The 15761-nt window shown below is 55.9% G+C and overlaps 1 protein-coding gene across 1 annotated transcript in view; it reads left to right on the top strand.

Annotated features, from left to right (window-relative positions):
• Nucleotides 1-15761, top strand: part of LOC125623664 (uncharacterized) — a 64672-nt gene that overhangs the window by 34298 nt on the left and 14613 nt on the right. The window contains exons 18-27 of the mRNA XM_075120587.1: nt 1995-2076; nt 3066-3199; nt 3431-3698; nt 4039-4179; nt 6325-6491; nt 7467-7579; nt 8304-8422; nt 9739-9902; nt 11707-11819; nt 14738-14862. Coding sequence (XP_074976688.1) covers nt 1995-2076; nt 3066-3199; nt 3431-3698; nt 4039-4179; nt 6325-6491; nt 7467-7579; nt 8304-8422; nt 9739-9902; nt 11707-11819; nt 14738-14862 — 1426 coding nt within the window. The remainder of the gene's footprint in view (nt 1-1994; nt 2077-3065; nt 3200-3430; nt 3699-4038; nt 4180-6324; nt 6492-7466; nt 7580-8303; nt 8423-9738; nt 9903-11706; nt 11820-14737; nt 14863-15761) is intronic.

The following is a 15761-nucleotide window of genomic DNA, read 5'->3' as shown; positions in this document are numbered from 1 at the left end:
TACGTGGAGGGTTGCAGTGAGTCTCTGAAGCTAGCATAAACCACCTGGAAGCACAGGACCCACGGGCACAAGGTTGGAGCTCTGCCACATTGGACATTAGGAAAAACTTCCTAACTGTCTGGGTGGATAAGCAGTGGAATAAATTGCCCAGAGAGGTTGTGGAATCGCCATCATTGGAGGGTTTTAAGAAGAGGTTAGACAAACAGTTGTCAAGGATGTTATAGATAATACTGAGCATAGGCACTGACTCCATGAGTGCACCAGGCTGGAGCATCCACAGGGAAAAAATTAGTGGGTGCTTAGCACCCACTGGCAGTCAACTTCCTCCCTGCCCCCCAGTGCCTCCTGTCTGCTGGCGGCCCTGCCAATCAACTTCTTCCCTTCCCTCCCAGTGCCTCCCACCCACCGCGATCAGCTGTTTCATGGCATGCAGGAGGCACTGGGAAGGGTGGGGTGAGGGTGTCACGGAGTCCCCGGACGATGCTCTGGAACTGCTCCCCACGAAGCCAGTCAGGACTCTGGGGAAGTCTCCTTTCTGTGAGCAGCCTATCTTCAGGACCCACAGCTCACACAACTTCCACCTTCCTGGGTCTGACTTCGGAGCATTCAGCATCCTCTGCCTGTCCGTGCACTTCCCCCAGCAAGTCCGCCCAGGCTGGGTCCTGGGGAAGCCAGAGGGTCCTGCACCCCAACTCCGCAGTCAGACATGACTCTCAGCCAGCCAGTAAAACCGAGGTTTATTAGATGACAGGAACATGGTCTAAAACAGAGCTTGTTTTTACAGAGAACAGGACCCCTCAGCTGGGTCTATGGGGGGGGAGGGGGCGCAGTGAGCCAGACAACCACGTCTGCACTTCACTCCATGTCCCCAGCCAGCCCCAAACTGAAACTCTCTCCAGCCCCTCCTCCTCTGGGCTTTGATCCTTTCCTGGGCCAGGAGGTCACCTGATTCCTTTGTTCTCTAACCCTTTAGCTCTCACCTTGCAGGGGGGAAGGGCCAGGCCATCAGTTGCCAGGAAACAGGGTGTCGGCCATTCTCTATGTCCAGACCCCTGCACACACCTGCCCTCTAGGGCTCTGCAGTGATCACACACCCTTATCCCACCCCCTAGATACTTAAGAACTGCATGGGGAAACTGAGGCACCCCCACACTATTCAGAGGAAACATTAAGAACAGTCCCGCTTCATCACAGAGGGCTTGAGAGAAGTGGGGGATGGGGCCTGGGGCAGAGCCGGGGTTGAGCACTCCCAGGGCCCAGGGGAAGCCGGCGCCTGTGATACTGAGCCCTGCCTTAGTGCGGGGGACTGGACCAGTTGACCCCTTCTGAGGTCCCTTCCAGCCCTACGTTTCTGTGATGCTAAGTGCTGGTGAGATCATGGCAGCTGGGGAAGGGGCTATCTGGAGGAGGGGCTAAGATGGGGCAGAGGTTCCGTCCCACCAAACTGCCCCTGCAGTGGGGAGGAGACCTCTGTGAGGTTCCACTTGTGGTGTTCTCCAGCACGGCTCCTGCTGGGACGTTGCAAGGTCTGACTCTATTCTCCCCCTCTTCACCCAGGGATCTGTAGGGAAGGGACCCTACCCACCATGTGCCAGCATGGGGGAACTGCTCACGGGAATGGGCCATGCAACCTGTGCTCACGGCAGCCCCAGGGGCCAAGCCTCCCAGAGTGTGCAGAGTACAAGGTGGGGTTTGTGACACTTGTCAGAGTTGCCCCCATAGTGGAGTGGTGGTGGGGGGCCAGCAACAGGACCAAGAGAAGGCCTCCCGGTCGAGGGAGCTCTGGCGCATCCTTGATAGAGCATGGAAGGAGTGGCTCTGGGCTCTTCCTATTCTAGGGCAGTCAGTCTGCTCTGCAGCTCCCGGATGCCCTTGGCTTTGCCTTTCTCAGCTCAAGGCCCTGTACTGTGCTGGCCCAACGGCCAGCCCCTCTCCAGCTGTAGCCCTGGGGAAGGCTTCTTCAGCCCAGCATATTCCTGTTCTGCTTCTTTCAGCTCTGCGGGACCCCTTATGAAGGCCGAGGTCCTGAGAAGCGCTGTCCCTCGGGCTCCTTCTGGTCTTGCCAGCGAGCAGAAGGTCAGAGCATTGGCCTCCCCCACAGGAGCTTTCTCTGCTTGTGTGAGGGGGGGCTGGGAGTCGGGGAGCCAGGGGGAGCATGGGCCATTTCCCTGTGCTCCAGGGGCAGGCTCCTAGCTGGGATTGCCAAGCAGAGCCCTCCACGTGCCTTGCAGAGCAGAGGCAGCTCAGACTTGCTGGCCAGTCGCTGTGTGAGGAGAAGTAGGGCTGAGTCTCGGCAGCTGCCAGACACCTGAGCCAATTCTCCTCAAGGGCCTCACCAGAAGAGGCGATTCGTTATTCTCATGCTATGCTGTGTGAAGGAGATGTCCCTTGCTTTCCTTTCCCGGCAGCTCAGTCTGTTTGGTGTTTGATCTGGGGTAGGGGGATGCTGCAGTACTGATAGTTGCTTTTGTTGTGGGTCAGGCATTTGGGGCCTGCTGTGCCTGAGCAGCGCTGCCCCCACAACCTAATCAGTCACTGGGTCGTGGAGCGCGGATGGTGTGTTTCTGGAGGCTCCCTGCTTCTTGTCTGAGCCACAGAGCCTGGTTCTCCTGGCACTCGTGCTGGTGGAGATCAGGAGTCTGCCCGTGGCAGCCATGGGAGTTCTGGGGGTGGCACTCAGAGGAGAGTCAGGCCCATGAATTTGAAATCTAACCATTTGCCCCTCTAGGCTGAGCTCCAGCATAGCCCCGTGCTGAGAATCTCACTGCTTTGGCCCTGGAGTGCTGAGCCAGCTCCCTCCAGAGCTCCCGGCCGCTGCAGTGAGATTGGAGCTGGCCGCTGAGCCCAGGCCTGCAGGGCTGTGCAGAGCAGGGTCCCAGCCCCTACTGCTCCTAACTCCCACCTGCTCAGGGACCAAGGTGCCAGGGCTGGGCTGCCATCGGGGCTGAGAAAAGCAGCCCCCCAGTTCACCTGAAACCCCCCCCCAGTTTCTCTGTGTGCCGTTGCTGTGGTTTCTGTGGGGCTGTGCAGGTGCTTGAGACTCTGAGCTGGAATGGTGCCCGCAGAGGCTGCTTGTCTGCCTGGCCTCCAGAGCTCCTCAGCCAGCTTTATTCAATGCAAGGGAACCCCAGGCAGCCCCAGGAACTCGCCTTCCCATGCAGCCCTCACCATTCCCCTGGAGCAGGGCCAGGCCTGGCATGTACAGGGAGTGCTGTGAGCAGAACTGTGAGGGGCAGGGCCTGACCTTGGCCTCTCTTTTCCCAGGGAGCTGCTGGTGGTGGGGGCTGAGTGGGCGGGATGGAGACTGTTGTTGCCTGTGATGAAGGCTGGGAAGGGCGAGGGGCGGGGAGTCTGTCCCTGCCTGTGGTGCAGGCGGGCAGGGAGACTAGGGCTTGGGGGGGGGCAGGGAGGCTGTTGCTGTGGGGGGCAGGTGTGCACAGGGAGGGTGTCACTCACAGGGTTGCGGGGAACCCTCTTTGCAGAGGTGGAGCTGCCAGCTCTTCGGGAGAAGCTGCTCATTTCCTTCCAGGATTTTGTGTGGCAGAGACACGCTTCGCTGGGGGCAGCCAAGGACTCCTGCTTCCTGCAGAGAGAGAACTGCACCGGGGTGATGCAGCTGCATGGCACCCACTACACCATGAACGGAACAGTGCTCGTCGACAGTCCTGGCTCCGGTGCCACCCTCTACATCAAGTCAGGTAGTCAGGCCCCGCTTTGCTGGGTGGGTCCCAGGGGGCAGCAGTCTGGGCTGCCCTGCGGCTGTGTTTTTCTCCTGCGTGGGGCTAAACCCAGTTCAGTGGGGCTCCTGTGGGTCTGGAAAGCCCTGCTAGGTGCTGCCCAGCCCTGTGGGGAAGGGGCAGACTGGGTCCCTATTGTAGGTCTGGAGCTGGGACCAGGCTAGTTTGAAACACACAGGGCCTGCTCCTGCTCCATCAGGCATTGGTGAAACTCCCTCAGCCTCCAGCGAGAGCAGGATCGGGCCCTATCGCTAATGGACCCCGCGATATTGCTGTGCGGCTGGTGTGCTTGTCTTTGCAGCCTGCTCCCCTGGCTATTCCGGCATGAGGTGTGCAAGGCGCTGCCTACCCTGTCCTGGCACTCGCACCTGTAACCCCCTGAATGGCCGCTGCGAAGGGCTCCTGAGCTGTGTCCACAGGGTTGGCCTTTCCTGCCTCCATGGTAAGGGTGCAGCCCCCCTCATTGCAGGCGCAGTGGGGGGGTGTGTGCATGCAGTCTTCTGATGGGAGGCACATGCACCATTCTGCTATCTGGGGAGGGACTGGGTGAAGCCCAATTATCGTGAAGGGGGAGGAGGTGAATGGAGCCGGGCTCAGCTGAAGGGCAGAGCAACCAGTCCTGAGCCCCCACCTGCCTCTTGGTGTAGCCTAAAAACATACCACGGAGAGGAGAACCCCATACCCGTCTGGCTCTGTCAGGGCACAGGGTGGGTCTGGGGGGGTTCTTACCCTCAGGATACAGTGGAGTAGATGTCAGCCAGGCTGCAGCCGTAGCCAATGGTGCAGGGGCAGCTCTGTACCCTGCAGCCTGTGTGCTGTGCTCCTTCCTGTATTGCCCAGAAGTGGCATGGCCTCTGGAAACTCTTCTTCTCCTGCGCACATTCGGCTGGCAGATGGCATCTGGGAAAGGCAGGCCTGGCCCTCGCCCTCCCTGGATTGCATGGTGGCACTGGTGAGGGCATGCCCCAGTGCATGATACACTGCCAGTACTGAGGCGTGGGAAGGCCTGACCACCACACCCTGCAATGCCTTTCCATCCCTCAATGGGTGCATCGGGATCCCCCAGGGGAAGGAAACATTGCATGGGAAAGGGTCTGTAACACGCTGCTGGGGTACACCGAGCTGGGAGCCGTCAAATTATCCCCCCCACACACCCCCCGCCACAGCAAGAGGGAGCTTTGCTGGCATTGGATTGCCACACCAGCCTGTCTGCCTCCCCAGCAAACTCCTCTAGGCCCTCCTGGCCCTGACCTCACCTAGCAGGTAACAGCCAGGGAACTCCTGCCCCCGAGCTCCTCAGAGCTGTTTCTCTGCAGGGCAGAGTCCCTGCCACGGTGCAGTCACAGAAGATAGGAACTTCGCTGCTCTGTTAAAGAGTCGCTACGCCACGGCTTATTAATGTACCTGGGTAAATACACCTTCCCCTCAAGCCAGCACTGACCTGGTTCATAGTAAAAGTGAAACAAGTTTATTAACTAAAGAGCCTGGTCAGATGATACCAAGGAAAAGGGATAAAGGCAGAGACGGTTACAAGCACATAAAAGTGACAATGCGCATCTAAATGTCTAAACCGTAACCCAGCCAGATCCAGTCGGTGTTCAGGATGGTTTCTGTCACCCCCGTCTCCTTTCCAGCTTTCCACAGGCCAGCCTGGCCAGGGCCTAACACAGCGATCGGATCGCTTGGTTTCTTTGTCTCCTGAGGTGAAGGATTAAAAATGGTGTTTCCCTCTGTTCCTTATACCCCTCAGGGGATGTCTTTATCTTACAAGTCAGGAAGGGCCCTGGAGTCAGTCTCCTGTGTCTCTCGGGGTGCAGGAGCCATGTTAATTCTGGTTCTCAAGTTCAGTTCCAGGATAATCCCCACTGATTTAGCTCCATGGCTTTGTGTACTGCTAATCTGTACATTGAGGGAAACCCACATTCCTTTGTCTAGGACAGACTCCTGTTTGTCTCCTTTACCTGGGCTCAGCTGTCGAGTCTTAAACACATTCTAATAGCATCATACAGAGGAAATTCATAATGTTGCATGTAAGGTTAACTCATGCCTGTTACAATGCTATCAATAACCAGCATGTCATTAGCCTTCCTGTGACCCCTCACAAGGCACATTTTATGCAAATATGCTTGTAGCAGTGTTGCGGGTGTGAGTCCAGGTGTGCCTGGGCACACAGACTGCCTTTGTCTTGGCTCCTGCCCTGCCTGGGTAATGGGTGCTCCCGTATCCCTGAGACTGGCCGCTCTAGGGAATGTCCGTGGGGAAGCAGGGGGTGGGAGTGGGAGTCGGGACAGAGATCAGTTTCTGACTCTGCCCGATCCTTGGGCTGGTTCCTGCACCCTCCTGTGCTTCAGCTTCCCCTCTGGAGGTGGAGACAGTGACAGGTGCTGCTGTGCATGAGGGATGGCAGGAAAGCCTCTACCCGCTTTGGGCCTGCACAGCGCTTTGAGATCCCTGGATGGAGCAGAGATCTCTGTGTGACTGGTGTATGGGGAGGCCCTGCCAAGTCAGTGGGCAAGGACTGCAGGCCCTGGCCCAACAGGCATGTCCCTGGTGATGAGTGAGGGCTGTCTCCTTGTTGCCTCACCAGGTCTCGTGAGTGGGAGGTGCCCCAGAGGAGCTGGCTGGTGGTACTGGGATGGACATTGTTACTATGTGGAGGAGAGCGATGCCAAGACATGGCAGCAAGCGGAGGCAGCCTGCAGTGCCTCTGGAGAAGGCATGGGGCTGCTGGCTCTCAACAGCCTGGAGGAGAAGGTACAGGGGGCCGTGCATGGTCTGAGGCAGGACACCTGGGCCCCTCCCTAAGCAGAACAGGAGCCTTCCTAACTCCAACCCCTGGCTGCTCTCTCTGTCTGCCTGTGTGCAGGAAGGCAACTCCTGGGCCCAGGGCTCCTTTCGCCAGGTTCTTCTCACTGACAGTCACTGCAGTGAAACACCCTGGAGCCGCCTTGCATTTCCCCCACTGTACCTGGTCCTGCCAGTGCTGCTGTGTCTGGTGGGGTAGCAGCCCAGGGAAAGGGTGAGAGGGCCAGCTGAGCTCCTTGGGTAGAAGAAATTGCTGCAGGACGGGGCTCTCCAGAGTCCTGGCCACATGCCTGCTCCCTGCTGGGCTCTGCCCATGGGGTGGGAGGAGCCCGGAGGGGCTTCCTCTGGCTCTCAGTTCAGCCTCACAAGGAGGACAAGCCGTTTCCTCACATCCAGTGCATCCTTTCTGTGCACAGGGGCCCATGGCCTCTGGCTACTGGGCACCTACCCTGTGGGTGACGTGGGGCATGTCCTGGCTGGAGCTGGCTCGGCAGGAAGGGATAGCAGCAATGTGCCCATCGAGTGCAGTGGGCAGAGTGGGAACCCCTCCCTATGGGGAGGCTCCAGGGGTAGTCCCCTCTCTAGAGGGACACATGAAGCCACTTCCCTGTGCTGCCCCCTTTCCAGTCACTGAGTGGCGGGGCGGGAAGTCTGGATACACTCCATGTGCTCTGCACCCTCCCCCAGGATGTGCTCAGGGTAGCAGAATGCCAGGTAGCCAGGAAGGAGTTTAAAGGGGCCATGGGGCAGGGTGAGCTCCTCCTGGCTGATTGTACCCCCTGCCTCTTGCCCCAGGACTTGCCCTACATGTCTCCTTCCTTCTGGGCTGCCCTTGGCTACTTACTACCCCACAGGCCCTCCCTAAGCTCTGAGTCAGAGAGCGGAGATGTGCCCTGCGCTGACTGAGGTCCTGACTCCATGCAGGCCTGGGTGACAGCCATGGTGCAGAGGGACAGCTGGACTGGGCTGAATGACCTAGATGGCGATGGCAGCTGGACGTGGGCAGTGGCTCAGTATGCAGATGGTGCTGCCCCCTGGTGAGCATGTAGCTGACAGTAGGGGAGTGCTGGTGTGTTCCTTTGGGGTGGGGATACTCTCACACAGACAGGTGTGTTTGGCCTCCAGCGGCTCAGCTCAGCCTGCTGTCCTGGGGACAGTAATACCTGGCGCTGATACTGCATAGGGGGTAGTGCTCACTCCCTAGTTGGGCCTGGTCGTGCAGCAACGAGACCTGAGCCTCTCTCCAGCCAGTCCTACTCACCTGCCCACCCTTGCAGAGCGGCTGGCACGGCCTGTGTACAGGGGCACTGTGAGGGACTGTAGATGAGTCCAGCACTCCTCCAGGGGATCAGCTACATGGGGTGGCATCCCCCTTTGCTCCCTCACCCATGGAGCCTGGGGCGTTTCTCCCCCTCCCCTCGCTGCCTGTGGGGACAGGCGCCTCGGGTGTTTCTCTCCCCCCACCCATCTGTGGGGCTGGGGCCTTCTCCATTGTTCAGGGACTGAGGTACCTCCTGAACCCCCCTCCATGCTGCATGCCCCCATCAGTAGGCCCAGAGTGTGGGGCATTCTGCCCAGGTGGAGGTGCCCACCATACCCATCTCTGTCCAGTGGGCTAAGGATGTGGCCCTTTCCATGGGAGGTGTTTCTGAGGGTTCCCCTGGACTGAGGTGTGAGCTGCAGGGGCTCCCTGCAGTGCATTGTCTTGTGTGGCAAGGCTCTGGCTGCTGCTAGAGAGACCATTCTGTGCTTCCGCCCCAGGCTGGCTGGTGTGCCGCTCCTTCTAGGAGGCTGCGTGAGCATCGGAGCCCTGGGGGACTCTGGCCTCACCGTGTCCAACTGTTCAGGACTCAAGCCATGGGTCTGCGAAGGAGTGGAGGGTAAGTACCTGCCAAGCTGCCCCAATGGAGAATTCAGTGCTGAGACCCTCGGGACAGCTCCTTGTCTCCTGTCAGGGAGTGGGTTGAAGGCTTCTGCATGGTAACAGTTCATTGTGCTTCGAGCATGGTCTGTGGGCCTGGTGTACAGCTGGCCGGGGGTACAAATGTCCTGACTTCCATACTGCAGCCTTAGCTGCCCTGATGTGATGACACAAATGCTGGCAGTTCTTATAGGCTAATCACACTGTGGGCACCTAGGTCTGGCCCGAGGCCTGTGCTGGCTAAGTGACCTTCACCTGGGGAAGATGCTGCTGCTGGGCCAGGGAGTCCCTATTTGTGAGCCCTACTGGTGCTGCTGGGTCTGAAGAATGCTGGCAGGGGTGTCATTCCCTGTTCCTTCTGGCTCTTTGGCACTTTTGCTCACTGGAGTTGCCAGTTTTGCTTTCCAAGGCTCTGCCAGAGGCAAGGCTGGGGGCAGGGACCTGCTGACCTACAAAGGAGGGAAACCAGCTGGCCACCTGAGGGCTCAGATAAAGCCTGGGGCAAGGAAAGTTCAGTTCAGTTCCAATTGTGGGAAGATCTCCGCTCAGTGTGGGGGGTGCCACCAGGGGTGGAACTCACTTCCTAAGAGGCACGACAGGAGTCTGTGGCACAGGGTCTCCTCAAGCCACGCTTGGTGAGCATCTCCAGTGTGTGCTTATGAATCGGAGGCCCCCACTGCTCTGGATACATAGGCATAGGTTCCCGGAGCAGGATAAGTGAGAGCAGACACAGCTCAGACAGTGGCAGGAAGCAAGAAGCAAAGCGGGTCAGGGTTGACTATTGAGAAAGTAGGCTAGGGTCTAGCCCAGCTCGGCATGCCCCGGCAACTGCAGCCCGGCACAGCCCAGCACCCCATGGCAGACACAGTCCAGCCCAGGATGCTGTTTGCCATGGCGTGTTGTGTGGGGAATGGTACACTATAGCCCAGCCTCCATCTGGGTAAACAGAAAATTTAAAGCGAGAATGCGAGCTCGGGCTGAAAAGACCAAAAAGGTGAGAGTGGGTAAGGATTGCATGGGCATTAGCCCGGGGGGTGGGGGTGTGTGCATGCCTGCCTGCCTGCCCTGAGAGGCGGGCTGGGCCCAGAGTTGGGTCATGTTTTTGAGTTTGGACTGAGTGGGGGGTTCTGTGGTTCTTCCTGATCAGTTCCTGCCCACCCCACCCCCCGCTACCTGCCTGCTTGGACACTCGCTGCTATTCCACAAGTGACTCTCTCTGTCACGGAGATGATCCTGAGCCCTTGTTTCTGAGACAAGGTTTTCTCTCCATGGCAGTTCCCTGGAGCCGCTGTCCCACAGAACCTGGCTGGAGACACTGGAATGGTAGCTGCTACTACTGGGACTTGTCCTTGGCCAGCAGCACCTGGCAGGAGGGGCTGCAAGTGTGTCGGCAGTTCAGACAGACTGAGTTGCTGTATCTGACCTCGCGCCAGGAGAAGGTGAGAACCAGAGAGCCCAACCCAGCAGAGCACCAGAGACCCACTGGACTAGCACGCACCTCAGGCCTCCAAGAGGAGATGAGGTGGGGCAGGGCTCCCGGCCCTGCTGCTGGAACAGGACTTTAAGCTGGGGGCCATCGAACCCAGCTCCCCGAGCAGGCAGAGTCCTAACACTGGAACCAAGATGAGCCAGAGGACATAGACCAGGGTCTGAAGAACAGGAAGGGGGTGGAATAGGTTGATTTTAACTGTGTGTAGGAAACAAGGCCCCTGTCTCTCACACAGGTCCCTGTCTTCACACTGGGCTGCCTAACATCAGGCATCCAAATGCAGAGATGCTGAGCTTGCCGCTGAGCTTGCCACTGAGCTGCAGGGGTTCAGCGTTGCTGCTAATCAGTTTAGGACCTCAAGGCCCAACTGTTTAAAAATGCTGGCAGGAGTTGGGTGACCATGTTTCCCTATGCTGAATACAGGACATGTGGTAAAATTACTGGTATTCAAATGAGTTCAATGGCAACCAATCAGAACTATGCAGTACAAACATTCAAATTAACATCACATTGATTGAGCCCGTTAAAAAGAAACCCTGCATAGTTGGATTCTTTTTATTTACCTTCTTATCTTTAAGGCTTTAGGCCTCACATGGGGAGAGGGGACTCACTCTCCTGTACACCTCTCTCACACAGATGGGTTACTGACCAACCTGATCCTCCCTGCCTGGCATTCTCTGCCTCCATGCCTGGCTGGGCCCTGGGACAGACCCACCTCTCCTAGTACAGGGCCTGTACTGTGTCTTCCCAAGGCAACGTGGGTGGGGGCACACAGGGTCCCCCTCCAGATTTCTGTCAGGATTCACACCAGAATGTGGCCAGCAGCAGCCTTTCGTCACTGTGTGGGAGGGAAGGGACAGGAGTTTCTTTCAGCTGCGGGAAAAGTGGGAGGAGAAGGGGTGACCTGGCCTGTGTCTTTGCAGAGCTCATCCCTTCCCTTCCCTGGTGGCTGAAAGCAGCTTGTCCCTTCCTACCTGCACAGTGTCGAAAGGCAGCTAATACCCCTGGGATGCTGCTGGCCACTGACCTAACCCAGCCACCTCCTGTCCCCTGGCTACAGTGTGGGCAGGAAGGGGTTAAGCCTTGGTATGTGGAGGGCTCGGCTCCTCCTGGCCAGTGCCCTGGGCTGGAGGGTTTTGGGCTTTCCCGGGGCACCGGCCCAGCTGGAGTAAGTGGGGGAAGGAAAGAACCTGCCGGCCAGGCTGCTGATGAACTGAGCACTCCGACCAGGGGCTGGTTCTATGCACAGCACTGGGAGCAGAATGTGCCCCTGGAGGGGCGGGGGGGCAGATGGGTGGGCAGAAGAGGTGACACTTAACCAGCTGGTGCCTGTCCGCAGTCACCGCAGCACGCAGTCAGTGCTGGCCGGAAACTGGATGTGGGGCGGGGCTGTGGTGGCCGATAGCCAGCACGCAGTGGAGGCTACGCTGACAGACCAGCAGGGGGAGTGGCCTGCCCCACATGCTGTATCTTCACCCCACAACCAGTCTTGCACACCCACCCCCATCGTCAGCACCTGTAGGTGGGTGGGCGTCTGGCCAGCAGGGATCCATCCAGCAGCAGGACCCACCAGTACTGACTGGGGGAGACAGAAAATACGGGACAATTTGCATGTTTTAAAGAAAGTCAGGACACTTGCAGGAGGGCTTAAATACAGGACTGTCCCTTTAAAAATAGGACATCTGGTCACCCTACACAGGAGTGTAAGAGAATGTCCTGCCCCCCAGTCCTGAGACTGTCCTGTTTCCTTCCAGGACTGGATATGTTCAAACTTCAGGGGTGTCTTCTGGACAGGCCTGAATGATCAGATGGATGAATCCGTATTTCAGTGGACTACAGGCGATCCCATCACCAGGCAGCTCGCAGAGTGAGCACTTGGCTTTCCTGATACTTGTTGACATGGACATTATGTGAAAGCTGTTATGGCAGGGCCTGTAGGAGTCTTGGCCAGGCAGAGGCACACAGGAATCAGCAGGCTGGATCAGATGTCAGTCCATTTAGTCCAGTGTGCTTCTGACAGTGGCCAGGACAAGACACTTACTACAGGGAAGGTGTTTGAAACCCTGCACTAGGCAATTCGGGAGTAAACCTCCCATAAGAAAAGTTTCTTCCTAAATCCCAGCAGTGGATTCTGGCTCTTGCACTGAAGCATGGGGAAGGAGTACTTGTGGCACCTTAGAGACTGAGCATGGGGGTTTCTTTCTCTGAATGTTATCCCATCTGATGGTTGGGCATGTCCTCATTATCCAGAGAAGTCTCCCCTCCTTTGGGAACTGCTGCTAAACTATTGCTGTGCTAGTGATATGGAAACTGGGACTGAAACCCAGTAAAAACATCCTAGCGAGGGGCCACCAAATGCCCACTGGGTGGGAAGAGCTGTTCATCTTTGTGATCAGGGCTGGATTCACACACACCTCCCCTACAGGTGGAAGGCTCTGTAGCTCATTAGCACCACCCTGAGGCAGCCAGCCCCGTACAGTGCTGATGTGCCACCGTGGAGAGCGAAGTTGTGTTCTGGATAGAGACATCGGTTCAATCAATCTGACCTTTGTGGCGCTCACACGAGTCAAGTCTTCTGCTCTCTTCACCCACAAGCAGTGGTCTTGCCCCACCCAGGCCATTAGCCAAGTCTGAACACAGAACCTCCAGATACACAGCCCAGATCTCCACCCGCTGTACCTATAGGAGGAGCCGTGGGGAGAGGCCTGCTATCATCCCCTTCAGGGAGCAGCTATTTGTGAGCTAGCACTAAAACATTGGGTGTCAGGGATTCCTGTCTTCTGTGCCTGGCTCTGGGAGCTGAGGGGTCTGGGGGTCTGAGGCAGCGTAGCCCTGATTGGGACACCTGCAGGAAATGAACCTGAGATCTCTAGACCTAAAAGCACCAGTTTCTGCCACTTGAACAAAAGGGCTGTTCCTGGTAGCTCAGAGCAGTGGCAGAGTCCTGAATCGCTATATGTGGTCTAGCCACTAGATGGGGACAAAGGTCCACACTCTGAGCGTGTGTTGCGTACGTTCTTGACCTACATTCCCAGGAGAATTTCCCAGGAAAGCTTGGTGGATTTTTTCATCACTGAGAATTTTTAAATCAAGGCTGGATGTTTTTCTGAAAGCTCTGCTCCAGGGGTTATTTGGGGGCAGTGCTCCAGCCCATGCTATGCAGGAAGGTCAGACTAGCTGATCACAGTGGTGGTAGTTTCTGGCACTGGAATCTGTGATGCTGAACAGAACGCTTCATCCGAAGGCCCGACCTCCTTTAAAGTGACCGTTCACAATTTGGCCACTAAATGACCCCCAGATTAAAAAATCACTACTCAAGCAAAAAAACCGAGGAGTCCTTGTGGCTCCTTAGAGACTAACAAATTTATTTGGGAATAAGTGTTTGTGGGCTAAAACCCACTTCATCGGATACATGCAATGGAAAATACAGTAGGCAGTTATATGTACAATGTTTGTCTGATTTATGTCCATTTATTCTTTTGCATAGAGATTGTTCAGTTTGGCCAATGTACATGGCAGAGGGGCATTGTTGGCACGTATCACATTGGTAGATGTGCAGGTGAACAAGCCCCTTATGGTGTGGCTGATGTGGCTTAGGTCCTGTGATGATGTCCCTTGAATAGATATGTGGACAGAGTTGGTAACGGGCTTTGTTGCAAATCAGACATCAAGAACTATAACATTCAAAAACCAGGTTTCAGAGTAACAGCCGTGTTAGTCTGTATTCGCAAAAAGAAAAGGAGGACTTGTGGCACCTTAGAGACTACTCAATTTATTTGAGCATAAGCTTTCGTGAGCTACAGCTCACTTCATCGGATGCTTATGGTCAAATAAATTGGTTAGTCTCTAAGGTGCCACAAGTATTCAAAAACCAGTCGGAGAACACTTCAACCTCCTTGGTCACTCAATTTCAGACCTAAAAGTCGCAATTCTCCAACAAAAAAACTTCAAAACCAGACTCCATCAAGAAACTGCAGAACTGGAATTAATTTGCAAACTGGATGCCATTAAATTAGGCTTGAATAAAGACTGGGAGTGGATGGGTCATTACACAAAGTAAAACTATTTCCCCATGTTTATTTTTGTCCCCCCTACTGTTCCTCACACGTTCTTGTCAACTGCTGGAAATGGCCCACCTTGATTATCACTACAAAAGGTGTGTTTTTTTTCTCTCGCTGATAATAGCGCACCTTAATTAATTGGTCTTGTTACAGTGTGTATGGCAACACCCATTTTTTCATGTTCTCTGTGTGTATATATAATCTTTCTACTGTATTTTCCACTGGGTGCATCTGATGAAGTGGGCTTTAGCCCATGAAAGCTTATGCTCAAATAAATTGGTTAGTCTCTAAGGTGCCACAAGGACTCCTCGTCCATGTTGCTGATGCAGACTAACACGGCTGCTACTCTGAAACCTGTACTCAAGCAAGCTGCTCTAGTACAGCAGGCTGCATGCCTGGTTCCTCAGCTGCTCCTTCCAGTTGCAGAGATGTGTGTTTTGCCACTGCTTTCAGCTGTGCTGGAGGGAGCATCAGACACAGCATAACCCAACTGCTCTCTGTAAGGGCAGGTCTGTGCCAGGGCCTCCTGGGAGTTCCCACCTTCCTACTCAAAGGGAAGCACCTCCAGGCAGGCTAGGGGAATGAGGCTGCTGAAAGGAAGGGGTGGTGAGCAGCGCTGGGCGTAGGGGGCATGACAAGCAAACCAGGGCTAAGCCGAGTGCTGGGACTGGCCACTGCTTGCTACACAGTAACAGCTCTGCTGTTCATTTATGTTTTGGGGAAGGCACTTACGAGACGACCTGGCAGATGGCGGCCTGAAGGATTGTGTGTGGCTGGATACAGCAAGTGGACTTCTAACAGATGCCAGCTGTGAGGAGAGAAAGCCATTCATCTGCAAGTGCAGCGAGGGTAAGGGACTAGCCAGTGCCAGCCCAGAGCCTGAGCCCCACACTGGCTTTCCCAGGAGCAGGATAGGCTGCATTGACATCCCTGGGGACTGAGTCCTTTATTTAACCCCAGAGCAGGTGCAGCCTGGGCTCTGGCAGTGGGAGCTGCCCTACCCACCTCCTCTGCCATGGGAGGAGGCTGACAGAGTAACCTGTTCTTTGTGGCCTAGTTGGTCCTTGGCCCTGCCATTATGACTGCCAATAAGTGGGCAAAGCAGTGTCCGTTGTAGGGCTGGATAGAGAACAGGATAGACCGGGACCTCTCAGCTCATTTCCCTCTGGGGCCAGCTAACAGCCCTGGCTTTAGTCCCTCCCAGCCCAACAGAACTGCAGAGAGATGCTTGCTGGCTTCCCAGCTTGCGACGGCCTCTCCAGTGGGAGTGCAGTGTCACCCCTGACCCCAGCCATTGCTCACCAAGGTCCTGTGTCTGGTCAGTGGCCAGAGGAGTAATGTGGGGCTGCTTTGAATCTCCTTGATTCAGGGAGGTTCTTCTTTTGTGACATGTCTTCTCTCACTCTTTGTATAAAGCTCCTCTGTGCCTTGACCTGCCTCGGGCTCTGTCAGCTCATAGGGGGCTGGCTCAAGTGAAATTTCTGAGCTCTCCAGGAGTGCAACTCTCTAGTTCTGCAAAAAGAAAAGGAGTACTTGTGGCACCTTAGAGACGAACAAATTTATTTGAGCATAAGCTTTCGTGAGCTACAGCTCACTTCATCATCGGATGCATGCAGTGGAAAATACAGTGGGGAGACTTTGTAAACACAGAGAACATGAAACAATGGGTGTTACCATACATACTGTAACGAGCGTGATCAGGTAAGGTGAGCTATTACCATCAAGAGAGGGGGAAAAAACCTTTTGTA

The sequence above is a fragment of the Caretta caretta genome, chromosome 16, assembly GCF_965140235.1.
Source record: "Caretta caretta isolate rCarCar2 chromosome 16, rCarCar1.hap1, whole genome shotgun sequence".
In the NCBI taxonomy this organism is placed as follows: domain Eukaryota; kingdom Metazoa; phylum Chordata; order Testudines; family Cheloniidae; genus Caretta; species Caretta caretta.
This window is presented reverse-complemented; position numbering and strand designations above follow the sequence as displayed.